Genomic DNA, 27,956 nt, shown 5'->3' with positions numbered 1-27,956 from the left:
CCGCGGAGCCGCACGGCACGGCGGAGCGGAGCGGAGCGGGACGGGAGGCGCGGGTCCGTCTCCGGCCGCCGCCTGTCCCCACGACCATGGCGTTGAAGCCGGTGCTGGGGAAGCTGGTTAGCAAGCGGGTGGTGCTGGCCAGCGCCTCCCCGCGCCGGCAGGAGATCCTCACCAACGCGGTGAGTGCGCCGCGGCCCGTCTCCCCGGAGCAGGGGAAAGGCGCCGCCGTGCTCCCCTCTCCCCCTCCCGGGACCGCCGCTCCGGAACCCGCCAGGCGCTGCGGGCGGGAGGCGCCACGGCGGCGGCGGGAGGCGCGGCGTGCGCAGGCGCCATGCGCGCGCCATGCGCGCGCCATGCGCGCGCCGCCGCCGCAACAGCCGTTAAACGGCTGCGTAGCCCCAGTGCGGGGCTGGTGTTAGCCTCTCGCGTCTGGTCTGCCCTTTGTGCGGGAGGAAGGGGGCGTAAAACTGCGAGCCGTAGCTGTTACAGCAACTGATTTTTCTTCTTTCTTTCTGGGGAGACATGGGGGATTGCTAGTCTTGAAAACTTCCGTGCTGAGCGTTACTGTATGCCGCTGCACACCTGGTAATCTGTACAACAGTTTAGAAACCTGGAGAAGCTTTAATTTTAAAAACTGCAAGGCAGGCCAAGAGCAATACTGTTTCAGTTTTCAGAGGTGCATGTCTGCTTGCATGTGAAGACATGAAACACTTTGTTCTTATTCCAGCTCTTTTTCCCTCTTAGCCAGGTTTTCTCTGTAAACAAATGCATGTGCCTCAATCTCTTTATACTTGGATTAATGTATGAATGGATTAAAGTATTTCATTGAAGGGAAGGTTATGTAATAGAGCAAATGAAGGACTTGCTCAGACTGGTCAATGCCGTGCCAGCATAATTACTTCTGGCACATAACAGAAAAGTTTGGGAGGTCTTAACACAAACTTCATAAGTAATTAAAGATGTGCTTTTGTTATCATTAATATAATTATACAAACTTAATGCTTAGACTACTGAAAACTTGACTTAGGCTCCTGAAATGTATTTCGGGGGATTATGTGGTGGAGGGGAATAAGGTAACTTTTCCCCCCTGCCTTTTGTTAAGCACTTGTAGTATGTATAGAATGCAGAGGAATCATAAACCCAGATTCAGAACAGTCAGTCTGTGTGAAGAAACATGCAGACCACACTGGAAAGGTTGCAGGTGGATTTTGAATGGTACTCGAGTATGTGTATTATAATGCATGTAGTTTAGGTTGCTCAGTGTTGTATCGGAGAAATTATATTCCTTACAAAATGCAAAGAGAAGGAGGATAGCACAGAGGCAGAAACATGCACTGAATTGTTATTAGAAACATACCCTGTCTGCTGGGTGCAGTGAATTTACGGATATAATCTTCAGGCGGGAAGTAGGAAGAACAAGGTTTCTAGTGACAGAACTACATGCAGATACTGGCTCATCTTGGTTTCCCTATAACCATATGTATAATAAAACATAAATTATGGGTAGTAAAACTTCTATAAAAATGTGTACTAGTATAGGACAAGTAAAGTGCTAAGGATGAACTCAATAAAAGCCTCCAGTAGTGGTATAGCCTACTTGTGAAGCGCATAAGTACTATACTGTTTCCTATTTATAGGAGAACAGTGAAATTACATGATTAGTTCTAATAAATAATAAGGGTAAAATGATGTAAGCATGCCATTATAAAAGTTCTTTCTGATTAGGGTGCTTTTTGTTTTGGGCTGCTTGTGCAGGGTATGTATACACAAAACAGTATAATTGAAGGACATTTCCCTCTCCCTGTTCCCCCCCCTCCCCCTTATATGAAGGGGAAACTAAGTTTTAGAAGGAGCTATAATCAAATTTGTATCACTTGTTTAATATCTAGCTTTACAGATTGCTCCCAAGATATTAGGTTGACTCTATGGCTTTCCTTTCTTTGTTGCAGGGTCTGCGATTTGAGGTTGTTCCATCCTGGTTTAAGGAGACTCTTGAAAAGTCATCTTTTGCAGCTCCTTACGAGTATGCCATAGAAACAGCAAAACAGAAAGCTCTTGAAGTAGCAAACAGAATGCATGTAGTAAGTTACCAGCTATTCCAGCAGTTAGATATTGTCTTTTCCGTGCATGTTATTGTGATTTAATTTGTATGTACTTCTTAGTTGGTCTCTGAGTGTGTTTTCCCAGTAAAAGCAAATGGAAATTTTCTGTCATTTGTGAAAGATAGCTACTGAAATTAACTCGCCTTATCAAAAGGAGATCTGATACCTGAACTGTGGATTTCCACAAGTGGAAGTGGCCTGTATCTCTTGTCAGCAGCACACCTACTCTGACTTGAGACATATAATTGCCAGTTCCTTCCAACAGTCAGGTATGAGACTTGTATCCAGAGTGACTAGTTCTTATCTCGATGGTTGTCCTTTCCAGGTATTTGTTGACTGTGAGGGCAGATTCTATACAAAATACACAGATGTGAATCCAGTGCTTTGCTGTAGTTGTCATTGACCAGTAGTTGTAACAAAAGAGGATTCATGAATATAACGGTGCTAGAGGAATGCTGAAAGATGAGACAAAAATTTGTCTATTATAAAGCACTCTGGAAAAAATTAGGAAATCCTTTTTAAGAAGGGAGAAACTAATATGACTGTAGTCAAAGCAACTGTTGCATTTCCTAAATATCAGAAGCCAGTGATGCAACTTGTACTATCAATGTGATGTTTGACTTCTGCCCTTACCCTTAATCACTGTGTATCAGCATATCAGGCTGTCCTATACAAGGACCTATTCAGAAGTCCACATGATGAGATCCCATAAAATAAGCCATAAGCTGCTAATAATTTCTTAATGATACATTTCTGAAAGCGGAGTATATTTGTCAAACCTATACTGGTGCCAGAAAAGGAATGTTGAACACTTTAAACCACCAGTATTGTCAGATGTCACCATTCCTTGAAGCAAATACTGCATAATCTTTGATCTAAGTTGTTATCCAGGTTTATGTCAACTTCTTTTCAGAGAGTGGTGTGACATTAGCAGAGTGGATTTTAAACCCAAACCTAGCTAATTAACATATACTGGACTTTAATTGCAAAACATTATGCTGGTGATAATGATTTCAAAGCACTTCTCTATACTAGATTTAGAGAAATGATTGTGGAACTAGCCTTACTGTTTTAAGCACATCAACATAAGAGTCACCTCTCTACAAACTTTTTTATGTAATGATCACAGTTACAGAGAAAAGTACTTTTCTCCCATGCATTGTTAAATAATAGTTGTGCAGCTCATAACACACAGATCAAAACTGAGCAATAAGGACAGGTTACAGTTTAAAGCCGAGAAAGAAAGGGCTAAAAGGAACTCTTGTATACCTCTATTTCTCAGTTTCCCCCAAATGGACTGTGTGTTCCCTTTCGATATCTCTGTTTCTTGAAAAAGTAGTTAAAGAAATGTTCTTTGGCAAGACTTGACTAAGCAAACAGAGTTAAAGCCCTCTGGTAATATTTTTATCTCTGATTTCCATACATAAGACACTAGCTTTAAAGGAATTCTAGCTGCCACTTTGAAGATCAAGTTGAGAAGGAAACTGGTTCTTTCCTATATGTATTTGTTCATCAGTAACTTATTTAGACAAAATTGTGACCTGAGAAGGGTCTGCCCAAACCTCCTGATTTCAGCACTTTTACAGTGGTATAAATAGTTACCATTTTGTAAACAGGACAAAAGGAGAAATAGAATGTGTTTGTTTTCAAGTCAGCATAGAGCTGTAAATGTAAAACAGTGAATTTGTTTTGTTACCTTGGTTTTTAAAATGTTCTTTGCTTGCTTGTTTGTTTTGTTTTTTGGGTTTTTTTTTTTACCGCTTTTTGAGAAATATTCTTTCTCTCTACCTTTGCAGAAACACCTTAGAACTCCTGATATTGTTATAGGAGCAGACACTATTGTGGTAAGAAGTCTTATGTGTTTTAGCTTTAATATATGACCAGTACGTAAAATACTTGTATCTTTGAGTCTAAAGCTAAAGTTGGAAAACTTTTCACTGAAGTCATCCCTGCAGTACCTGCCAGTTTTATGTCAAAATAGAGATTTGTCACAAAAATTGAGTGTTATGTCTCTTCCAGAGACACCAGTATTAAATAAGTAGTGCCTTAGATCCACTAGTATGTGATATTCTTTTACTGGGCAGCTGTTGACCATCAAGAAGTTTAGAGCATGTAAACTGTCTAATACTGTTTCTTAGCAGACATTGCTTATACTGCGGCCTCCACAGAGAGAGTGAACAGTGAATGACAGAAGTTGAATCACCCTCTTGTTTATGGAAGCTCCTGACAGGGGAGGGTGGCATATAGGGTTACGCTCATTATGCGCTTGTCAGTAAATTATCTGCTCAAGTACCTGTGGTTCTTACTCTACTCAGTAGACGCATGTTGGAAGGCTTGGCTAAAATTATGGTTTCAAAGTCTTGTGTCCTACCTCAGTTTCAGAAAAGTAAGAAATAATAATAGAATATCTTTGTCTTTCTGTTTTAGACTGTGGATGAGCAGATCCTGGAGAAACCAGTTGATAAGCAAGATGCATATAGGATGCTGTCAAGGTCTGTAGTTTTAAATAAGATTCCGAATGTATAACTTAAGCTGTTGTAGCAGGAGCTGTATGGATTCCTTGTAATATATGAAGAACTCCATGGCCACAAATTTTTCATTCTTTTTTCCTAAACAGTACAAGCCAATTCTGCCACTGGAAAAGTTAGACCTGCTTTTATCTTGCCCCTGGCTGATGGTTCTTGTTCCTGAACCTTAGGGAGCTGATTAAAACAAATTTTTATTTTATTTTGTTAAAACAAATCTTTTGGTTTTGCTGGGGAAAATCTTCACTCAGATTAGTTTCCAGAGTCATCTTACCACAAGACTACCTATATGCATCAGGTTGTATAAGAAAGGGACAGGGAGGGGAGATGGGGCAGAACCATCACAGTGGTGCTCTGAGGCTTGATGTTTAATGAGAGGATATTGCATGTACAAGAAAATACATATTAATATGTGTTCATTAACTGTTACTTTAAATTCTGTTACCTTGTGTCCTTCAAAGTATCAGGCATAAAAGTGCCCAATTTCCTTAGTTTGACTTTTTTTTCACTAGGTAAATGTCTTTCTAATTTCCTTTCTAATAACGTTCTATAACAGAGTAAACATTTGTCTATTGATTCTTTTATCTTCATATCAAATCCACTTGATACAGAATTTTTGAGGAAAATGAGTTGGGAAGTGTCTTGAACTCCAACTCAGATGTTGGTACTCTGGATTTATAGTTTAACTGAGGGGGAAAAAACTCTATTTCTGTTCAAGTTCTTCATGGGGAGTAGGCTGGTAGTTTTTGAGGCTTCTGTTTCTCTCTCTGGAGCATCCTTTTTCCCTTCAAGCTTAATGTTATCTTCTATCACTTCACAGTCCTGTTCCTCTCTTAACAGAGGAAAAGCTGTTTCACTAGTGCTTTATTTCTTAAATGCCAACTAATTAAAACTCTAGTCACTTTCTTTGTGAAAGATGAGATATGATGAATCCACTATTCCTTTGTCTGTGGTGGAAGAGGAGCACCACAACAGATGTATGGAATGTGATCTGATGAAACAAACAAGCTAACTCAAGAATCTTTTAGAGTGAATTCAAGGAGCTTTGTGTCTTTGAAGGTTTTTTCCCCTCTGTAGGTCTTTTTTTTTTTTTTTTTTGCTGATGACTTAAGATGCATTTTTCATTCTTGATAGCATGATGCTAACTTCAATAGTAGTATTAAAAGAAAGCAAGTGAGACCAGCATTTGCTCTAGTAGGAGATTCCCAAAGGAATCTGTCTGACAAGGGATTTCTTACCATTATGTGCTTTTTGCTTGGAATCATGCCAAGTTTGGTTATTTTCAAAAGTAGTACTTTTTTTTGCTAAGCTTACTATACTTCTAACATGCAAGTGTTTCTGATTTAAAAAAAAAAAAAAAGGTTTAGTAGTTCAATCACTTTAATCATGGATATGAAATGTATTTAAAATTCTTTTTTTATATATATAATTCCTGTTAATTGTGTTCGATATTAGCAGGAAAAAGTACATTGTTCTGACTATATCCAGGATATGTATATGCATATATCCAAGGTGTCAGGCTGAAATATTTACTCCCTAATTTTTCATTTTACAGTTAATCACATTGAATCTTGTGGGAAATGGTAAGAGTGCAGGATGCTTCTGTTCACATTGAGTAATCATCTGGCTAATCTGTATGAGATCATTCCTTAATTAGTCTCTTCAACTCAAGTTCTCGTGCTTTTTATTATACTTCTGTTGTTTATACGTTAGATGTATAAACTGAAAAAGCCCTCAAAGTTAATTAGCCCTCAAAGGCACAGTGTAGCACTCTGAAGCCACAGCAAGAGAGACCATGTTACCTCAGACTTTTCACACAACAGTAGGCTCAGCTGGGAGCTGAGTGTGTCAGTCCTGGGTTAGAGTGAAGATGAACTCTCTTCTACAGTCTGCTTCTGCAGCTCTCACTCACCATAGGATCCTAGTGAGTCAGTCATCCAGATGAAACAAATACATAAGCAGTAGTCATCTACCACTTGTTTAATCAAAGCTGTATCATCTAGCTCTTTATTGTCAACCTTCACTGAAGTTGCCTGTAATGATAGAGGGTTCTCTGCCCCCCCGCCCCCATGCATTTGAAATATTTACTTATCCCTGTGTGTGGTAAATAGATGGATATCACTGACTACTTTCCCAAGTTGTAGACAATGATTTTTGGACATTGGTAGGAGGAAGATTTGAAATAATTGAATCTTTATGGTATTTTTTGGTTTTTTTTTTTTTTTTTTTGCTAGTCTCTTTTCAACTATATTAAAATAAGAAATAAAGTAAAATGTGTGTGTTTAGGATACATCTCGGAGCCACTGAGTGGTTTATTTAGTGGTCTATTTCTCAAGTTGTAACATAGTCATGTATAAGACTTCTGCAGATGACAAATTTCATAAAACTCTTGCTTAATGTGCATTTTTCCCTGATAGGTTGAGTGGGAAGGAGCACAGTGTTTTCACAGGAGTGGCTATTGTACATTGCAGCAGTAAAGGTACATGTGTGTTACTTTGAAATTCAGTGTTTTCTTAAAAAAAAAAAAAAAATTGCTTTCATAAAGATGATTTGCACAAGTGAAGAAACAGAGGATGGAAACTCTTCATACGCAGCCTGAATTGGCTTCCTGCTCAAGATGAAATTTACCTTATGAACGTGTGTGTGGATATTCCCCACCAAAGCCAACTTTTGTATTGCATTCAGTTTTCACAAAGGAAGGAGGATGACAAAATACAATAGCCTTTACAAGTACTGTCTCTGAAAGCTGTGGGACTAGTCTAGACCCATGTAAATTTGTGGGAATGTCCTAAATGAAATGCAAGCAAGGTACTACAAAATGCACGATTGAGCAGAATCTGATCCGTAATAGCTTTCTTCCTGTGTTCTGCTTACATTTGCTGATGCTTGCAAGAGGTTGCTATATCTGGAGTTACTGCTTTTTTTTTTCTTTTCTTTTTTCCCCTCAATAAATAAAGGAAATTTTAGTCCATTTTTAAGGGATAAGTAAAATAATGGCTTCATTGTTTAATATATCAATCTTCTAATGAACTGTAGGGAGCAATAAATTTATACTCTTTAACAGATAATTTATGTAGTAAATGAGTGGTTTAATGAGCACTACATCATTAATATACTCTTAGGATTGTTTGGTTTGAGGGATTTCATGTTATTTCATGCCAAGTTTTCATTAATGGAACTTCTGCAAGGCTCCCTTCTCAAATTTCACTGGATGCACTCTTTTTCTGTAGACAAATTCTTTATAATTTTCAAAATCTTTATTGGAATGATTGCTTTTAACTCTTATAGCAGAAATAATGCCAACAATTCAGTACCTTATTAATATGTGGGCACAGCAAGAGAAGCTGCTGGAAAAGCTGCTGGAAAAGAAAAATATGTTATCAAGGGGTTCATGTGAACAATAAGGAAAAAATAATCCTGCCATTTTTACTCTAAGAGGAAAGCTAAACATACAGAATTGCAGTGCTGATGCTGTGACAACAAGTCTTATTTGAAGTTTACAGATTTAAGCCAAAGCAGATTCTGATGAGTAAAAATATAATAAATCAGCATATTCCTCAAGCAGTGCAATTAATGGAAGATTTTTCTACAGTACTTTTGGTAGCTGGTAATTATAATACTGTTATTAAGCACTGCATTTATGTAACCAGCTGAACTTTCTTGAGCTGATAGCTTTGTTTATCAACATTGAAAGAATGTTTTTAATCTTCCTATATAACAACTCTTTAATCTAGGTCATTACATGTGTGGGGGGTTTTGTTTGTGTTTTTCTGTACTTACACTGTTAGCAGTTGGATAGCAGTCTTCCCTTGATCTGTACTGTGGATCTCTTACATACTCCGCCTGAGGAATTTCCACTGTTTTAAGAATGATAACTAGAGATCTGCCCAGCAGTAACAAGGGATGCTGACTTTCTTCTTGCAGGGAAGAAGAGTAGAGACAGTCAGTAATCCTTAACATGCTAGTGACCAACTGCATACTTACTTTTGCAAGGCTGCTTTCTTCGGAACATGCTTTGTAACAGCCTCTCTCTGCAGTGATGCCAGATTCAGAGTGTACTCATGCAGGGGGGCCTACACCCAGTTGTGCAGTACTCTGGAACACCTCTGGCTTTCTCACAACTGTTTGCACACATGGAAGTCTGAAATACTTCTCTTATTTCTTTAAAGATGATACTAAGGCTCTACTGTGATTCTGCGGTCATAAAGATTATTACCGTGAGACTTGCTGGATGACTTGAGTCTGCAATACAGATGCAGCTGTGCATCTAGGTGTATATAATAGTTCTAACTATGATGCATTGTTAAGAGTTCTTTAACAATAAAGTTAGAGATGCTTGTGGCCTTTCTTGTATTCAGTGTTGGGTGTATGTATTGGCAGCCCATAAATAGCCCTGCAGTCACATAATTAACTTGGAGTGCATCAGGAAGAGCAACCTGCTAGACTAAGATATGGTTACAAAGGTAGAAAATGGAAAAATATATATATATATTTTATTTTTTTTTGGAAAGTAGTGAGTATGTGCAGAGGGAAGTAAACAGATATGACTCCACTGTCCCTGAAGAGCATTATTAGTCATTCCATATACCTGTTCAGCATCTACTTTTAATTTTTCCCAAGCAAAATTGTCAAATGACTATTAAATGAAATTAACTCTGAGATATGTTACACTTTCTAAACTATTACCTTCATGTCACAATATGTTTGTAGTGAAACCTTTCTCTGGTTGCAGATGATCAGCTGGAGACAGAAGTCACCGATTTCTATGAAGAGACTAAAGTGAAATTTTCTGACCTGTCTGAAGAGCTTTTATGGGAATACATTCATAGTGGGGAGCCAATGTAAGTAAGAGCCTGAAGCTAGCAAACAGTGCTTGAGAATAGGATCGGATATTTTACTAGCATCCACTGTAAAACACTTTGCACTGTGTTCCACAGCATTTTGCTGTGTGTGTGTGTGTGTGTGATAGATGATAGCATGGGTGATGCAACGTGGGTTTTCTGTTGTTCTTGTTGTCTAGAACTAGCATTGCTCCAGGGAAACTGAATGACCTTTTTGCTACCCTAACAAATTTGAAAAATGAAGACTGAAATATTCTGGATTACAGCAAGTACTCTTCCAATATACAATTACCTCTCTGTTATCTGACGCATTCGGGGAGCTTGGATACCTGAGATAATGGCTGTAGTTCTCATTAACCATAGTTAGAAGATATTCATTCAAACAAAAATAGGTGAATGGAGGGACTATGAGGGTAATCAGGGTTTTAGAGAGGTTTACTGAAAAAAGATAGAGCTTGGCTTATTTAGCCTAACAAAAAGCAAATGAGGGAATAAGATTAGTCTAAAATACCACTTCTCTGATATAAGAAGCACTGACTTAATTTTCAGTTTTATCCTGGTGGCCAACTTACGCATGCATCCTTATGCCATAAGTAGACTTTTACCTGTTTCCTCTGCCCTTGCATTTATACCAGTTATTTACAGAGTACATTCTTCCCACAGAAGTAGTAAAGAATGAGAGCATAATGCCTAACTACTTTTAAGATAAGGCTGACCAGTTTCTAAACAAATTAATTATTTGGAGACAACAAGGGAATTCATGTGATAATACAGAATTTGCCTTTCCCTTCTGATAGAAAAAGCTTAGAAAAGGCAAATCAGGCCATGGTTAGTACTGTGGACTGTGTCTGAAGGTGAACATTTCATTCTGTAACTTCAATTCTGATTGTGTTATATCAGCTGTGGTGTTTCATTACGCTTGGTTTTGGCACAGAATAATATAGTCGCACTTTACTGCAAAAGGAAGAACCAGTATAAGCTTTGGATGTGTCTAAGTGTTTGTGTATGAATCGGGCATATTTTTGGAACATGTAAGGTGCTGAGCTCACTAAGAAGAGTGAAGTGAATTTGGATTATGCAGAAAAAAATGCTTTGGAGAGAATACAGTTTATAACAGAAAATCCTAGTTATGTTTTTTGGAAGGTTTATCTTTAGTATGCTGCTGATGGGAAAGTTGCAATTTGAAGGGGAAATGACCAAGGATTTTTGGAAAGAATGACGGGTTTAGAAATATTTTGAATGTTCTGATTATTTCCTCTGGAATAGAATATGCTAAAACAGTACTGTGGTGCGGCAAAATGGCTGAGCAGGATTGGTTAGTCCTGTTCATTCTACGAACAGGATTTGTGATAGCAAAAAAGTTTCTCGGGGGACTGGAAGTTCAGAGAATATACTTCACCACTCTCTGGAGCAGAAGTCAATCAATCTTAAGTTGTACAGTCAGGAGTAGGAAGCATTTTCTGTCTGCATGTGAAGGAGGTAACTTAATGTAGTGTCCTGTAAATTGTGCAAAACAGTAAGTGCCCAGTAAGGAGAAGTTTCTCTCATGCCCTTTTTCATGCAGCCATCCATACAGGTTGTACTCTTGTGCAACAAGTGCATATGTGCTTATGGCTTTTAAAACACTATTGCAGTTCAAATGACCATTTGTTAATATTTTTAAATGAGAATATAACTTAATTTTTCATGTAATCGTTAAATCTTTTATGACTTCACAAAAAAAAATTTGGTACAGTTCTGTGCTGTTGAGGATTGGATTGAGTTGTCATTATAGCAAGAATAAAATTGGCATATAAAATATTGTATAAAACAGTCACTAGTGAGAGATAGGAACTAATTCTAAAAGTATATTGCTGATTTAAAATAAAAAAAGGGGAGACCACTCTCAAGGTAGGCTGTGGTGAGAATAAAATCCTCCAATGTTTTGGCTGCAGAAAGATGGACTTTTCCTTTTTTTGGTTTGTCCCTGCTCTTCTTTCTGATCAAGGATTTTCTGCTGGCTGGCAGGATCTCTTTCCTCCTTTCTGGCTCTTTGTAGAAAGAGAGCTGGACCATAGTGATTCTAAATATTTCTGGCTTGTATAATGAGTGGACTTGTTTTCTGCTAGCCTCTTTGGCCTAGCTTTTTATTCTGTAATCTTTTCCCCTTGTGAACAGCTTCTTCTGTCTCTGCTCACAGCTTCCAGTCTGAATATATTAAAATGAATGTGAGTTTTGGTAGCTCTGTTGGCTCTGAATAGTGGTAATGAAACCAAAAGGACTTCACTGCAGTTTGGGAAAGAGATGAATACAGAGCCCAGAGCAGTTTCAGATTTAGGTATGAAGTAATAAAATGCAGAATATAAATTTCTAAATTTCTTTCCTTGCATGATTTCTCCAAGAGTTGTTTCCTTCAAAATTATAGGATGTAAGTAAATAGATCTTTTAGATTGTGAAAGTAATTAGTCTAAGAGCACAGATTAGTACATGGACAGCTTGAGATTTTTTGAACGTCACAGAGCATAGGATTCAAAAATCCCAGCCTATACATACAGGCACAGGGTTACAGAAGTAAAGCAAGTTGCACCCTCCTTACACAAGAATTAATTCTGAATCTTTTCTTAATTTATCATGTTGTTGCAGTTGACTCCTCTGCTGAATGTGGAACAACTCTTTCATACAGAACTCGTTAACAAATCTGTTTCTTGCAAATCAGCTGGGGTGGGCAGGTACGAGTTGTCTGTTTAATTGGCCAATGGAAACAGGACTCTCCTGGGTTCCATGATGTGTGTATGCTGACTAGGCATCTAGCTATTGCTTCTCCCAAGAGATGAGGCTCAATTTCACTTCTCTTCCCCTCTGTGGGGAGAGTAACTGTGCTTTACAAAAAACATTAACTTCGGACTAAAAGGAACTACAGCTGGGACTTGTACAACTTGTTTGCAGTGAAGATGACTAAACAACTACCTGGGGTCCCCTGGTAGTTGTTAGAAAGGGACAAGAAATCTTAGCATACATCTTCTGACTTATTTTAAATGTTTGCTTCAGTGGAGATTAATTGTTCATGATGTATCTGTTTCTGTTGACTTTTAGTGTAGCCCTGAGTCACTAGCTCAGATGGACTCTGTCTAATGTGGCCTGAACTTTCTCCACTTCTCTAGTAACTCTGAACATATGGGCCAAGACAGGTATGACAAGTCACACATGGCTTGCTTCTTTTGGAAACCAACCTGAAACCCAACCAAGTATCTCTTGTCATCTGAGGAACAATAATACCTGTCAGTGCAATAGTGATTATTTAATCTTTTGCTCTGCATCGGACAATTCAAATATATCTGAACATGTAGATGTATTATTTTGGTGGTGTGAGCAAAGCAGTTCTACAGCTGATAAATTTTGCATTTTCAAGTTTTTTACCTGCATTCTGCCTCTTTCTTCAACTTCTTCCCCACTCTCTCCATTTTTGAAATCATTAGATGTTGCACGCATTCCTGTTGAAATTGCGTATCCCCTACAAAGGTCAGTTATTGTAAAACATTTTGGTCACAGCAGTGATCTTGAAAGATGCATTTCTGTTATGTTGAATACAAATTAGTTGCGGTTGTGTCTGCTAACTTTAAGGCTTCATTTAAAACAGTAATATACCAATAAAAGCATGCAGTTACAAAAGCTGATGGGATTAGGTAGTTGACTGCAGGAGCCAGTTATTATGAGTAATAACTGGCTAATAACTGACTAATAAATACTGATATGATCTGTATATTAGCACTGGGGACACTAGTTTAAAAATCAGTGGAACTGTTAATTGATAACTACATAGCCTCATGTTTTTGAACTAGAAGCTGTGGCTGTAGTAGAGGATCCTACTCTGGATCCCATGCCAGAAGACGAAGTTTCTATAGAAAAATAAAGACGTGGCTGATTGTGTTAAAGTTCTGTCTAGGATATCTCTTCCGTTGATGGCCAGAACGTATCTCTTGCCTTCCTGTCAGCATATGCCAGAACAACTTCATCATACTGGAGTGTTGTTTCATTTAAAAATGGACTTTTCAGTGACAAGATTATCTGTAATTCAGACAGTGTAAGTCTTCAACATGGTATATAAAATATTCCTTCTTTTACAACAACAGACCTATATGGTGCTGATCAAAATGCAGGCTGATTGCAATGTTAACAGAAAAGCCTCATTCCCTAGTTTGTAGTAATTCAAAATCCCATTTGTTGTGATATTGATGATTCTTTTGTTTCTCCCTGGGATACTATCTGAAGGGCAATCTGGAAATACGTTATGGGAAAATATGAAGAGCTGGTTCTGATCAAATCTAAGACCAGGAATCTACTATACCTCTTTTGTGTAGTAATCTGTTCTTTTACAAGTACTTGCATAATTCCATACTATCAGAAGTCAGCACATCTGAATAAAAATGTCTGATCTTTAGTTTCAAAGCTCTCTAACTGAGGCTTTCATGTTCTAACATTATCATGTAGTAAACATAATTCTAGCTGCCATGTTCCTTAGATGTGAACAGTAAAATTGTTGGGTCTATCACAGCTTATCGACATGTGTGCAGTTCCATTCCAGACAGTGGAATTTGTATACTTGCATCTGAAGAGAAATTAGATGTCCAAGGCTACTCCCCGTGAAATACATACTTGTGCCAAAGTATTTGTATTACCATGACATCTAAGAAGACATTGTAGAGAACCACAGCTTTACTGATTTCATTGAGGTTACACAAGATTTGGATATGGCAGAGAGGATAGTAGTGGATTTTGTATTTGAACAGGACTTTCTTGGAGAGGAGCAACCTATCTTCCTTCATTTTTGATCCTCACATGACTGAGAGCCAAAAGACACATACCATAATCCTCTGAGATCTGGGATGTCTTCTTCAGTCTGAGCTCCTTTTGGGGCTAACAGATCACTGAGGATCTTTCATCCTGTTGTGGAATAGGGCTAGAGCCGCTGTGCAGTTGGGTGACCCAGTGGCAATGTTGGTCTCAGTGATGCTTGTTATCTTTCCTGTGTAGCCAGGACTTGGAGAATGCTGGGTAACCCATGGCAACAGTCTGACTGCAGTCAGATGATGTAGCTCCATTTTAGGGGATTACAGCACTTGGACTATCTGAGGCTCATGGACCTTAGGCTACCCACCCCTAATAGAAACATTGATCCTTGTATTTATATTGCAATTCATGAATTGAAATGTTGAGCCTAATTAGCAGTTTTAATCCCCTCTAATTTGAGCCTGCTAGTTTCTATGCCAGATTCTGCAGTACTGGCGGATTACTCTGTGCTACCTTTACTCTTAACTTCTATCCTAACCATAGTTAAATACAGCTTTTTTTTGTATATTTTCTCTCCCCAGGGACAAAGCTGGTGGATATGGAATCCAGGCCCTTGGTGGAATGTTAGTTGAGTATGTCCATGGAGACTTCTTGAATGTGGTGGGATTTCCTCTGAATCACTTCTGCAAAAAGCTAGTAGACTTGTACTGTCCGCCCCCTAAACATAGTATACACCATATAAAACATGACTCTATTCCTTCTGTGGACACTTTTGAGAACCTAAGCGATGGAGAAAGTGAATCTTCAAATTTTGCAGAGCATAAAGGTGCTAACAAGTTGGACAGTAGTAGCACACATCCTTCAGGACCTGTCTACAGTTCAGGAGACAGTTACCATGTCAAAACTGGTTTTATGGTGCCATTGGAAAATCAGAATGGAGTGTTGGAAAATGCAGCAAAATTCCCATCTACGATTCTAGAGCTGATGGATGGTTTTAGAGCTTCAAAGGTAAAAACAAACAAAATCCTCCAGAAATCCTACTCACTACTGTTCCTACTAATGTATGATTGTTTAGCAGGTAATGTGAAATGTTTGAGCTTGGGTAAAAATGTCTTAATAACTAAGCATAAGTTCTAGAGAGTCTAAAACTGAAATAGCTGAAATTTCTGGTATGGCAAAGTGTTTTCAGTATTGGCTTTCATCTGTTCTGTGGAACTTGAACTACCTGCATGATATTAATCTTCTGATTTGAGAAGTAAAAAAGGACACAGTTCTCCCCTCTCCACCCCCAAAGGACTTGCATGTTTTGCCTCAGATGTGCACTTTGAAATTCTGCTTCTGGGGTGGTTGTGTGTGTGTGTCTAGGAAATAGCACCCAAGGGACCCCTTTGCCCCACCATATGTACCTTTTTTCATCTTGTCTAATTCAGTGTAGTATATGCAAGATTGTGGTTTATTTTCCAGTAGCTATATCGGTGATTCAGGCTCTGGTACATATGCATGTTAAGCGTGAGGCTCCAATGTAACAGCACTCTCAGAAATGTATTATGTAAAGTTTACTCAGTAAATGCTTTTAAGAAATGTGCATTTCTTACTAATTATTTGAGGGGTTGGTGGGTGTTCCCACCTGCCCCTCCCCCCCCCACCCAATCACAGGAGCACAGTCACGTGTAGAGTTAACTTTCTAGATACTGTTTGCAGAAAAAGCACATTATAGGTTTAATTCATCTCTCTATTATTTATTTAAAATATATACAATGCTTGTCACTCTTTTCCTTCCTTTAACACTTAATTCTTTGCATTATGATTCTGTGGAAGATCTTAATCACTTTTTCATTTCTTATTTATGAAATTCTCTATATCCTGTTTCATATTCAGGATATTTTTAGCTGATAATGCAATAGCTGATGGAGACATGCACATAATGGAGTCTACAAACTGAAGATCACATGCTCTGTCTAGCGGCCAAGTGTGATGGGAAAGGAGTAGTTGGATGCTTTAAAAACTATGCCAAGTTTTCTACTTAGAGCTCCAGTGTAGTTCAGACAGTGGTGAAGAAGGTGAAGGAGAAATGAGTATTCTAAGCAGATCAGTGATCCATCAGGTCATTTATGCTTCAGGAAGAGGTGAAAAAATGGAAGTGTCAGTGAAATGACAAACCAGGTTCTAAAGAGAGACTGTACCTTGGCCAGGGTGGGGCAGGGGGACAGGGACAAAAAACAATAGGCAATGGTTCTGCTGAAGCAGCAGAAAAAGTTGTACTCGGACATGAAGGAAAACCATAGTATGTGATCACTGTAGATCTGTGGGTGAGCTGCTTGCAGGCATGCAAAGAAAGCAGGACTGAAATTTGGGATAAAGCAGCCTTGAGACTGAGTTTGTGAATACTTGCATAATGTGTAAAAGTGAAGTGTGGCTGTCTCCTGCAGAAAATAATACAGATCTTAAGGAAACACTAAGAGGTTTTCTACAGTATGTTCAGGTATTACAGGAGACTGCTGTGTGTTAGGCTGTAAATTGAAGCAATTACCTCTTTCTTAGTTATATACAAAATGCATTTAAGTGAATTGAAACCTGATATGATCAAATGAAAATGCCAATTAAGTGGGCAGCAGCAGCAGGCTATATTAGCAGGTATTGCCAGGGCTAGTGCCAGACTCTTCAAGCAAGATGTATTCATAGGGAGCATATTTTGATGTATTTGAAAGAGTAGGATGCTGCATAGTATTTCTCAAAGTTAAATGCAAAATATGGAGAATCGCTAGCATTTTGTTTATGCACATTATATATGCTGTTGATTGTGATGTAATGCTGAAGTTCTGTGCAATGGAAGAGACAGAGGCAACTGTAAATAGAAGCAGAAAACAAGTTTGTTTGTTTGTTTGTTTTTTCCCCTCCAGAAATCTAGCTTAAAGTCCTAGTGTGAAGAACTAAGTCTCATGTTGAGCCAATGGGAATTATTTTACTTTTCTTTTCTTTTTTCTTTTTTTTTTTTTTTTCCCCCATGGCTTGAATTTTCTAAAATTAATCACCAGTTGTGATGAACTATTTCTGTTATCTCTCAAACCTCAACTCACTCCATGTGTAGAATAAGAATAACTGCACAAAAGCATCTAGTTTGATAAAAGTTCTCAGTATCTATATCATCTTGATTCCTAACTTTTATTTCCATCTTTATAAAGCAGATGGAGGTCTCCTGCAGAGGAAGAAAAAAATGCCACTTTACTCCTAAGGGCTGCTGTCACAGAACAGTAGAGCATCAAGATTAAATCACACTTTTTAATTAAATGTAACATGTTTGGTTTCTTTTTTTCTTTTTCTTTTTTTTTTCCCCTCTTCCCTCTTTGATTTGAAACTGAGAGTTACAGAATGGTAGAAAGTGTTTTGGATCTGCCAAGGTTTTGACTGTATCTTCTTGCCTTCTCTTTCCTCTTCTTGGATTTATATCCAGGCGGTATTGGTCCAAAGATTGGGCAGGTCTTGGAAGCCAAATGGTAGTAGACCAGATACAGTTGGCTCAGTATTGTGAAGGTTTAGGTTCTAATAAACCCTGACTCTACATTATTGCTGGGATAACAGAGGAAACTTTTTTTAAAAAAAAGGCTACAAACTTGCATGTGTGCACATGTACACACCATCCTCCCAATTTAATTTTTCTCCTTTTGATTTTTATTAAACAGAATGTAAACTCCTTTTTATCCTGACAGCCTTTGATTTTTAACATGTTATAGTTGCCTACAGTTGCTAAGAAATGGATTCAGTGACTATTCTGTGTTTCCATGCTTTTGTTCTACATCAGTTCCTTGGTTTTAGGTGTTAACTTTTCAATGTTCTGCTTCAGAACACTGAAGCTACAAAATTGGAGAGGTATACAAATTGAGAGATGTATATTATCACATCATTAATGTTCCTCTCCAACTAATAAATTTCTCTACAAATTCAGTTGAGTTTTTTTTCAACCTACACAGCTGCATTGTATGTGGGGGTTTTTTCCCACAGTCAGGCAATAACTATTCTGTCCCCATTCCTTATGTATCTGTCCTGTTGAGGGGCACAATACAGTAGAATTGTGCCCTTAAGTTTTATTCCTGCAAATTAAACAAAGACCAATCTTTTCATAGTACCTGGAGCTGTTACGCTACATTAGTGGGGCTTTCCAGTTCTTTACATTTTTAGACAAATCAAATTTACTTTTTCTATGGGCTTTCTTTGGCATCAGTTCAGAAATATGCTTAAGCATGTTTGACTTTATGGAACATGCTTATAGCTAGGCGTATGCTAAATATCTGAATAAACAGATCTCCCTTATACAAAATCTGTAGATTGTTCCAGTATCTTTCATGTTCCTCTGTCTCCCAGTGTCACTTAGCTAAAGATACTGAAACCTTCTTGGAGAGGAAAGGAAACTTATCATAGCAGTTAGAAGTTCTTTGTTACACTCTTGCACAACTACTTTTCTTTAGGAATAATACTTCTAGGATGTGTTTGTCCAGGACAAAAAGTAGAGTTTTGTTTCTTGATTGCAGTTTTTTTAATGTAACTGATTAACAAGTACTTCCAACACACAGGCTCTGTTTGTAGCCTCTAAGCTGAAGGTTTTTGATCGTCTGAAAGATAAAGGTTCACTGAATGCTGGGGATGTTGCAAATGAGGTTGGCTCGTCCCTGTGTGGAACAGAAAGACTCCTTGATGCGTGTGCTGCTCTTGGATTGCTGGAGAAAACACCTCAGGGTGACTTTTCTTTTTTTTTTTAATAAAAAGAGGGAGAGTGAAGAGATGAGGGAGGAAAAAGGATCAAACTGGTCAGGCTGTGCTTTTTACCTCCTTGGTCTCATTAGTCAGGGGAGAAGGGTTCCCCTAAACTACATATAGCACTGGAAAAATGCCTTGATCACTGCTGTATCCCAGGGACCAACCTGATGTTGTGGGTAACTTGGAGTTGGGGGGAGGGGGAGGGAAATAATCCCACCAGTGAAATGGTGGAAGCTGGAATTGTTTTATCTGGGGGCAGGCACTTCTAAATGAGCACTTCAGGCCTCCTTTCTTGGAATCCTGGGATCACTGATGACACTGACATCTAGGTACTGTACCCCACTTCCTCGCTGGACACAATACTGACCACTGCCAAATTCTAAGAAAAATCTGCATGGGCAGTCCCAGGGAACATTGTAAATAGCCCGAATGTATGGTATAAAATAAGGACCGAGTTCTCTTTCCTGCTGTAGCAGTATAGAATCACAAACTTCAGCAGAGCATCAGGATATTACTGAGAGGAGAGCTCTGCAATATGTCTGTCTTCATGGGCAACAATTTAAACTTTAGCGCCCCTCACCATGGCACAATGGTTGAAGGTGTGTGTAGATGAGGCAGTCAGTAACAGGATTAACTTTTTCAGTCTGCACTGCATACTTAGAAGTTTCCATATGTATTGCTTGAGTGGTAAGCCTTGAAAAGGTCAAGTACCAAGAAGAGGAAATAAAAGCCTTTCAACTCCTTTAGAGGACAAGACCAAGGAGAAAGCCCTAAAGGCAAAACTTGATGGAGAAAGCTTGAATTTAAGGGAAAGAGGAGGCATAATCTAAGAGAAATGTAGTCAAGAATGAGAAACTTCAGATAGTCTTCCCTCAATATTAGGTGTATAATTGAGACACTCTAGCAAGAAAAAAAAGTGCCTGTCCATCTTTTGGCACTTACATTTCTTATAAAAATGAAGTCCTTAGTGGATTATGTTCCTCTAAGAATGAGAAGACTTTACAACTATTTCATAGGAGTGATTGTACAAAGAAGATACTGTGATCCCAAGATTGCTATTTACTAGCTACTTGATAACTGTCAGTTAGTATCTGAAGGCATGTTTTCATGTGCAGCTACAAGCACTGAAACAAAACTAATTACAATTGTTTTCTTTACGTAAGGTTACAGTAATACAGATTCAGCAAATACCTATCTGACGTCAGATGGTAAATACTCACTTCATGGCTACGTTATCCACTCTAATGACCACCTTTGGCCTCTCTTTACAAACCTGGAATCTGCTGTCAAAGAAGGAACCAGGCAGAACCATCGAGCCTTTGGAAAGAAAACAGAAGATTTATTTAAGGTAGTATAAACTCTTATTTGTATCAAAAGTAGTTGTGAGGGGCTCAGGAAAAACTGATCTAGGGCAAAATGAAGACTGAACTGTCTAAGGAAGTAGGTGAATCTCTGGATACTAGAAACACAGTCAATGTAACTTCCAAGTCCCACACTTCTGTTCCCTTCAACTTTAATTGTGCAGGCTTTAGGCTTGAACATGCCTAAACAATCACAGAGTATATTAGGAAGTTCAAGAGTGTTGAAGAAAATTGTCTGGCTAAAGTTTTGCCTGTCCAGCTGACACGTTCCCAGAACAACCTCTGGGCATGTTTAACTTACTCATGTGTAGCCTTATGTAACACCAGGTAGTACCTATCACATGTGCACTCCTTCTGGCACTGAAAGCTGATCATGCAGTACTGGTGTGAGCAAAGATCCAGTGCAGTATGTGCTGACTGCATTTTCAAAGTTCTCTTTAAAGTCATTTTGTACAAATGCAATAGAGAAAGGATCCAGTCTGTTTTATTTAGGCTGTAACTTGGTATATACTTCAAGCTGGCATATACCATTGTTAAGAAATGCAGTCCTTCCCTCTATTTGTTTCCATCTCTGTAGCATTCTTTCCCTTATGCTAGCGCAGGTGAATGTGCTAGGACTGGGGAATCACTTAGGGCTATATCTAGCCTTAAATAGTCAGTTCTCCAACCTGCTTCACCAGGTGACTACATAAATGCTTGTGCCAGTTTAAAGAGAGGGGTAGTAGACTGAGCAGTGTTCAGTCAGGGCTTCAACTTTGACAGCACTGCTGCCTTAAAGTCTACTTCAGACTACAACCTGAGGTTCTTAATCTGTACCTAACTCCTAGGTGCTGATGAATCCATTCTCCTAAAAGAAACATTTACATCCCTTATATACAGTTGATGGCAGGAAGTAAAGGCTTCTGAAGACCTCCAGAAAAAGATGCTGTTAGCCTAATGTTAGTGCCTAGATCTTTGGTGGACAAAACTTTGAGGAATCCTTCCAAGGCTGCTTTAAAGGGAGCTTAGGTACTTTGCTTTAGTAAAACTGCTGCAGTAGGCACTTGAATTCATATGCAAGTTAGGTGCTTTAAGGTAGGTGAACTGGATCTCGTCCTGTGTTACTTATCCAGATTACCACCTTTAGTTTACTTGGGTGATGCCATCAGCAGGAGTTACTACCAGTTTAGGCCTGGACTTCCTGTGTGTGCAGGGTAGTGTGTCCAAGCAGAATATACATGCTACCTCTGTACTGGTGGCAGTACCTGGAGATCCTTCCACTACATGGTTAGTAAAGCCGTAGATAACTGAGGTCTGAACGAGAGTGGGGCGTAAGCATCATTCAGAAGCTAAAAGGTGTGAGGTTCTGGTACTGAATGCTTTCTTCTCACCCAGTCCAAAAACAAAGTATGAGCTTTAATCTTCCTATTTTAAATTATGGTCCAGTCGCTTAGTCACTTTCTTGCCATGGGAGAATAAATGTCAGAATCCAATGAAAGCAATTTGGAAGTATTATTTAAAAACAAACAAACAAAAAAACCAAACCCCCCACATTTGAAAGAACAGATTTGATTTTTTTTTTTTTCTTCTATCAGTCTTCTAAAATTAAGTTTAAAGTCTAGAGACACCTTGCTATGGACCAACTGTATTGTTAAGTATCTGTCAAAGACAATATTTCTTTAAAAAAAGCACTTGGTAAACTACCCATCTTACCTGCTCTGTAGAAGTGTTATATTTAACAGCCCTTGAGACATCTCCAAGACTGCATTCAAAATATCCAAATGTATGTTCTTTGAGACACTACAAAAGATGTCTCTGTGACTGGGATTTTGGAGAAGACATAAAATTCTGCTTCTCACTGCAATGAAACTGCTTGTAATCACCAAAAAAGGACTTGAATGAGCAGCTGGTCAATGTCACTTTGAACTAATCCTTCAATTTTAGATTTTTCATATTAATGGTGTGGAATAACCCCTACTGCCTTGGTTAGACATAGTTTTAGTTTTGTTTGGTCTTAGTAATGAAAATAAAGTTTGACTATTGTATGGGTTTTTTATTTTGTATTTATTTATTTAGGACTACTATCGCAGTCAGGAGGTGAAGCAGCATTTTATGGCTGCCATGCACAGCATTGCCCACCTGACAGCAAGAGATGTGGCTACAGCATTTGATCTCTCACAGTTTAAGTCTGCCTGTGATTTAGGAGGTATTGCCTATATTTGAACCTTTGCATACAAATTATAGGGAAAAGCTGATTTCAGTTCCATATTTTATTGCTTCACTAAAATTGCAGTAAAACTGTCTAGTGTTATTTGCTGAGTATTGTTATTGTGATGTCCAATAGAAGGACTAAGTGCAGTTAGCTGAAAGCAGAGTTACTTATATAGTATTAACTTAAAATAATCAAATTACTCAAATGTGTTTGTGGTGATAATCAGTTATATACTGACATAGCTCAGATAACACAGAAAACAAGAAGGTTTGTGGCTCAGCTGACAGAATATTGCGATGGGAGCTCCATTTTCAACTGTACTGTTGCTGCCCTTTGTCATCTCCTCAGGATTTTCAGAAGTAACAAAGGATTTCTGGATCCTTCCATATGGGGGTGTCAAACTTGAAACATTGCATTGATTAGAACAAAAATTTTGTAATCCTTTAGAATGGATTTAAAAGTTTGTGTTGTTTGTTTGTTTTTCTTGTGTATTATTAATATCCAAAGATGACCACCAAAATTTTGAAGTCCAGTGATACACCTTGAAGAGACTCTGCTTGTTAGTGTCCTTTTTCACTATGTGCTTGGAGTTGCATGGAGAGGGTGATGTTACATAGGGAAAAGATTCAATGAAGAAGGAACATTTTACTCTGTCTGGGGATGTGGATGGCATGTCAGAGGATTTAACACAGTATTGGTGCAGCCTTTGCTACTTGTCCAGAGATTAAGACCTCACTGTCCTGTCATTCGCTGTGCTGAAGAGCGGTTGTCAGTCTTTAGAAATCAGTGCTTTGTAAATGATCCATAGTTGCTCTAGTGCTCTTCATCCACGTATTACAAGTCTTTGTAGTTTCATTAATGTTCTTTTAGAAAGAAAGAAAAACTGAGCTACTGGGCAGTTCAATGGTTTATCAAAGGTCATGTTAACAGGTCTATGACAGAGTAGGGAGTAATGCCTGCGTTCCCCAAACTGTAAGACTTATCCACCAGGAAGTGCTATTGCCCATGTTCCTTGTGGAGCTTACTGGCTACTTCTAACTTCATGCCTCTATCCTAGAGTTAGATACAGCTTTGTCTTTAAAAATGTGTGCAAATGCCGTGAGAAAAGACTTGATTTGATCTTCTTTTTTATTTTTTTTATTATTATTATTTTTAACTTCCAACAGGTTGCACGGGAGCTCTGGCTCATGAATTAGTACAAATATACCCAAATCTGAAGGTCACTGTATTTGACCTTCCAGAAGTCATTGCAAACACCTCTTATTTTCAGCCTTCAGGACAATGCACAGCTCCAGTGACATTTGTATCAGGTAAATGTAAAACGTGACTTGTCCTCTTATTTCTGTTATTCTGGAGCACAGAGCAGACTTGCCTGCTGCAGGAAGCAATGTGCTGTCTTGGTCCAACCTGAATGTGTGTCTTTCAGCACAAGACAATGTGGGCTCACCCATGCTAAATAGGGTTATTGGGTACTTCTCCATAAGCCTGCAGGGCAAAAACCAGATTGATTATGGTTGGAGAATGTGGATAAATAAGGCAGTGTGAATTAGTCATATTTGTGGGTACCACTGGAGGTGTGGGCTTGCTGCATGTCCCTGTCTCAGACTTTTTTCTTATCTAGGCAACATTAACATGGTGGCTGCAAAAGAATTTAATTTCTCCTTTCTTGCTTTAGGTTTTCTCTCCGTCCTTGCATGTTACAGAATTCTTAACTGTGATCTGCTCTTCTCTTTAACTATACTGTCTTCAACTACAAATCAGTGCATCCCTATACCTGTTCTTTCACATTTTTTACTTTACCTCAGCTGAAATTCCTTCCAGTTCCTCCACAGGGTGGTGTATTTTTGTTTGTTTGTTTTCCCCAATAGGTACTAACTCTGTGTTTTCTAACAGGTGACTTCTTCAAGGATAATCTTCCAGAAGTAGATCTTTACATTCTTTCACGTGTCCTTCATGATTGGCCTGATGAAAAAATTCATATGCTATTAAGCAAAATATCAGCTGTTTGCAAACCAGGTAAGGGTTTTTCATCTTGTGAGTTTACAGGGGTATGGTTAATCATGATAACAAAGTTCATATTAAAAAGGAATGCATAATTTTTTTTTGCAATCCTAGTAGCTTTTGCTTGAATACCTGTGCTTGCATTATAATAATACCTGTTAAGGAAAAAGGAAACAAAAAGCTGTGAATATTAAAACTATATAAAATAAGCCCTCACTATACTTGCAGATTGTGCATGTAACTACTTAATCTGCTCCATCTCTCATGTCCTTAGTATCTTTCTTACTAAGTCCTGTACCTTCAAGTGTCTAAGCATGTGCTTATTTCTATATATATGAGTACTCTCACTAGATAAAGGCCACTGAAGTTAATCAAAAGGAGGCAGTTTGTTTTGTAATTTCAGTAGTACCCAAAATATGGCATGCTGGAATTCAGCACTACATTATGCACAGGTTTCTTGAAATGTGTAGCATCTTGTGCTTTCTCTTACATTTGAACAGTACAAAAGATCAAAGGGAAAGGCAGAATGCAGGAGAAAGAGGAGAAACGCCTGGTTGTTATGCTTTGCTAATTCCTTAATCCAACAGGAAACTGTAGCTATTTCGTAGGAGAGCATTCAATATTAGACGTAGGCCATCAAGCATAATTCTTAAATTACAAAACAGAATTGTGGATGACTGTTTTCACCTTGTTATGTGAAGACTGGGCTATGACAGATTTCAGGAGCTGCTTGGTTCAAATGGGAACAAGACTGAGTTTCAGAGCATGATCAGGAAGTGGTCTGAACTTTACTGAAGATCACAGTAGAGATGGTGCTTTAAGCTCCCCCTTTTGGCATGCAGTGGTTGCTTCCAGGAGAAGATTATTGAAAGGAAATTTCCATCACTAGTTTCCACTAAAGTCCATTAAAACATCAGTCTGCACCTCTCTGTCAAAAACTCTGAACAAAAAACACTACACATTTGTAGCTAGAAACATTTTACTGAACCACTTTTGGTTGTTTTGGAAATGCAGGAAGTGCCTTGCTAGTGGCAGAAACTGTGCTTGATGAACAGAAGACGCATCCTCCTAGAGCTGTACTGCAGTCCCTCAGTATGACTGAAGGCAAGCAGAGAAGTGGCTCAGAATACAAACAACTACTGGAGAAGTATGGATTCATGAATGTACAAATTAAGATCACAGGAAATTTATTAGATGCTGTTTTGTGCTTCAGGAAGAGTCAGTCAACTTAGTGTGCACAGAAACAACCTGGGACACTGAGCTTTTATAACATTTGTACAATATACTTATCAACTAGCATATACTCTCAATTGCTTAGGATCATTTTTGACCTTCACCTGTCATAGCAGCATAGATATCACAGGTTTCTGAATAAAGGTTTGGCTGCAACTTTTGTAGGAATAAGTTCTACCCATTAAAAAGTATCTGGGGCAGCCTGGAACTCCTGTGTGTTACATACCTTCATATCTAGTTCTTTTGGCTAGTTTTGCAGGCTGTATAAAGCTTAGAGGTGACATAGCTGAATAACATGATGAGTTCAAACTACTAGTCTGCATGAGTTGCATTCATACCTTAATTTTATTAGGCTTTAAAAAATTACAGAGAAATCTCCCTATGCAGTATATTCAGTGGCTACTGCTTGTTTTATCAGAAATGGAAAAAATAAAAATGAACACTGTACCATCTGTATCAGTTTGGGGTTGTTGGTCCTCTCTTTCACTTTTCTATGGGACTGCTCAGAAGCACTCAAGTATACCTTTTCCTAGGCATGTTTTTCCTCAGGCAATAGTAAAAATAGGACGAAGCTAGAATTCTAGCTAGACTGAAGCTCCTAGAGCAACTATAATGTCACAAATCTCCATAGCTTTTGACCTCAAACCAATGCATTTACAATAGGCTCTAGCTGAGAGCTGTTCCTCTCTGTTCCTTAGTTGCAAGTTTTTCTGGGTAAAGTTAAATAGCCATATATGCTTTCTGTCTCATTATTTGAGAATTTTAAGATCTGTGCAAAAATTCTCTTATGAAAGTTGCATATAGAAATAGCAGTTTCTTCATGTCCCAGTTTTTAATTGGAGAGGTAAGCCCATGCTGTATACCCCATTTCTTCAACTAGTTTGCCATTGATGTTACCATTCCTAATTTTTATCTTTTCCTGATACTATTTTGATATTTATTTTTCTATTTAAAGTGTACTTTGTAGTAGAATCCTTCCTGGAGATTAAAGTTGCACTTTAAAACTAGCTTTTATTTTAGCAGTTGTGAGTGTTTTGCCTGCCACATATTTCTACAGCAGTAACCCCAATGAGCCAATGTGAAAGAAGCAGTGCCTGTGCTAAATTGCTAACCTCAGCAATTTAAGGGGATCGATGAGCAAGGTCGAGAGTTACTCACATCTGCCTGTCAGACTCTGTTAGGTTATTTAATCAGTGAAGTTACTTTGCTCTTTGAGCACTGAATAAGGCAAAAGTACTGTAAAGAGAAACATGCTTACTACAGAGTTGTTCTGTAGTAAGCTGCACAAAATCAAGGTAACATATCAGACTTCCCAGATAGGCCAAATTGCATTCATAAAAAGTTTCTGTTATGAATTTAAAAAATCCCTATCTAATCTGTACAAACATTATTTAGAGGTATAAGTCACTTTCCAAGGAAAATATCCAGCTACTGAATAAACCTAAAATAACCTTTTTTTTTCCCCCACATTGACATGATGTCTGCCATTATACTTAACTAATTTGTATTTTGAGAGACTCATTCAAGCCATTAGATGTCTCATTTCATAAAGCTACTCATAAAGTTCATAATGCTGTTCTTTAGGCAGCTGGAAGCTGTTTGAGTCAGAACATTGTAGTTTCAAACCTGGCGTACCTGGAACTGTTGCAGACTTAAACCTGTGTCTCTAAGTACTCACTGACTGTAAAGTTTGAATAGAGCATGTTTGGCTACCATACAAACTTGGAGGACTCTGAATCACAACATTTTATACTTACTGAACTTTAGTCCCTTGGGCAGGGTGTCTGCAGCAGTGCACCACAGCTTTGCTAGGCTTTACACAAAGGAAACTTTCTCAAGGTGCAAATATGAAAATTTTGTTGAAGTAAAATGCTGTTATATTAGAGAGGTCCAGCATCATTTTGTCAACTAACTTTGACTGCCTTACAAAGGAGGCTAATACTTGTACGCAGATCTGCTTTGCTGAACAGCAGGTGACTTCTGCTGCCTTAAACCTATAACAGTGTTTGGGGATGTCTATTAATTGCTGATGGGAAAATAGAGCAGGGTCTTGTAGAGAGAGGAAAGATACAGCAGTGTTTTTACCTCCCACTTGGCCTGCATCTTCCACACCCTTGACTTCAACGAGTTGAAGTCATGACATTATGGAGTGTGAAGGGATTCAGGGCTGGCTGTCCTGAAAG

The 27,956-nt window shown here is 38.5% G+C and overlaps 1 protein-coding gene across 1 annotated transcript; it reads left to right on the top strand.

The window, feature by feature from the left end:
- Nucleotides 1–26,784, top strand: ASMTL (acetylserotonin O-methyltransferase like). Its single transcript, XM_067296007.1, has 13 exons — nucleotides 1–179; nucleotides 1,950–2,081; nucleotides 3,899–3,946; nucleotides 4,530–4,594; nucleotides 7,045–7,106; nucleotides 9,360–9,468; nucleotides 14,817–15,243; nucleotides 18,804–18,966; nucleotides 20,151–20,335; nucleotides 22,404–22,533; nucleotides 23,706–23,849; nucleotides 24,433–24,555; nucleotides 25,555–26,784. The coding sequence occupies exons 1-13, from the start codon at nucleotides 87–89 to the stop codon at nucleotides 25,770–25,772; spliced, it is 1,899 nt and encodes a 632-aa protein (XP_067152108.1). The 5' UTR covers nucleotides 1–86; the 3' UTR covers nucleotides 25,773–26,784.
- Nucleotides 26,785–27,956: the final 1,172 nt, after the last annotated feature.

This window comes from Apteryx mantelli, chromosome 1, assembly GCF_036417845.1.
Source record: "Apteryx mantelli isolate bAptMan1 chromosome 1, bAptMan1.hap1, whole genome shotgun sequence".
Lineage (NCBI taxonomy): Eukaryota > Metazoa > Chordata > Aves > Apterygiformes > Apterygidae > Apteryx > Apteryx mantelli.
This window is presented reverse-complemented; position numbering and strand designations above follow the sequence as displayed.

Excerpts from the sequence above, each read along its gene's own strand:
- ASMTL (XM_067296007.1), top strand. The coding sequence starts at position 87 with ATGGCGTTGAAGCCGGTGCTGGGGAAGCTGGTTAGCAAGCGGGTGGTG. Across the intron at positions 15,244-18,803 it reads ATGGTTTTAGAGCTTCAAAG|GCTCTGTTTGTAGCCTCTAA; the intron begins GTAAAAACAAAC and ends TCCAACACACAG. Across the intron at positions 18,967-20,150 it reads GCTGGAGAAAACACCTCAGG|GTTACAGTAATACAGATTCA; the intron begins GTGACTTTTCTT and ends TCTTTACGTAAG.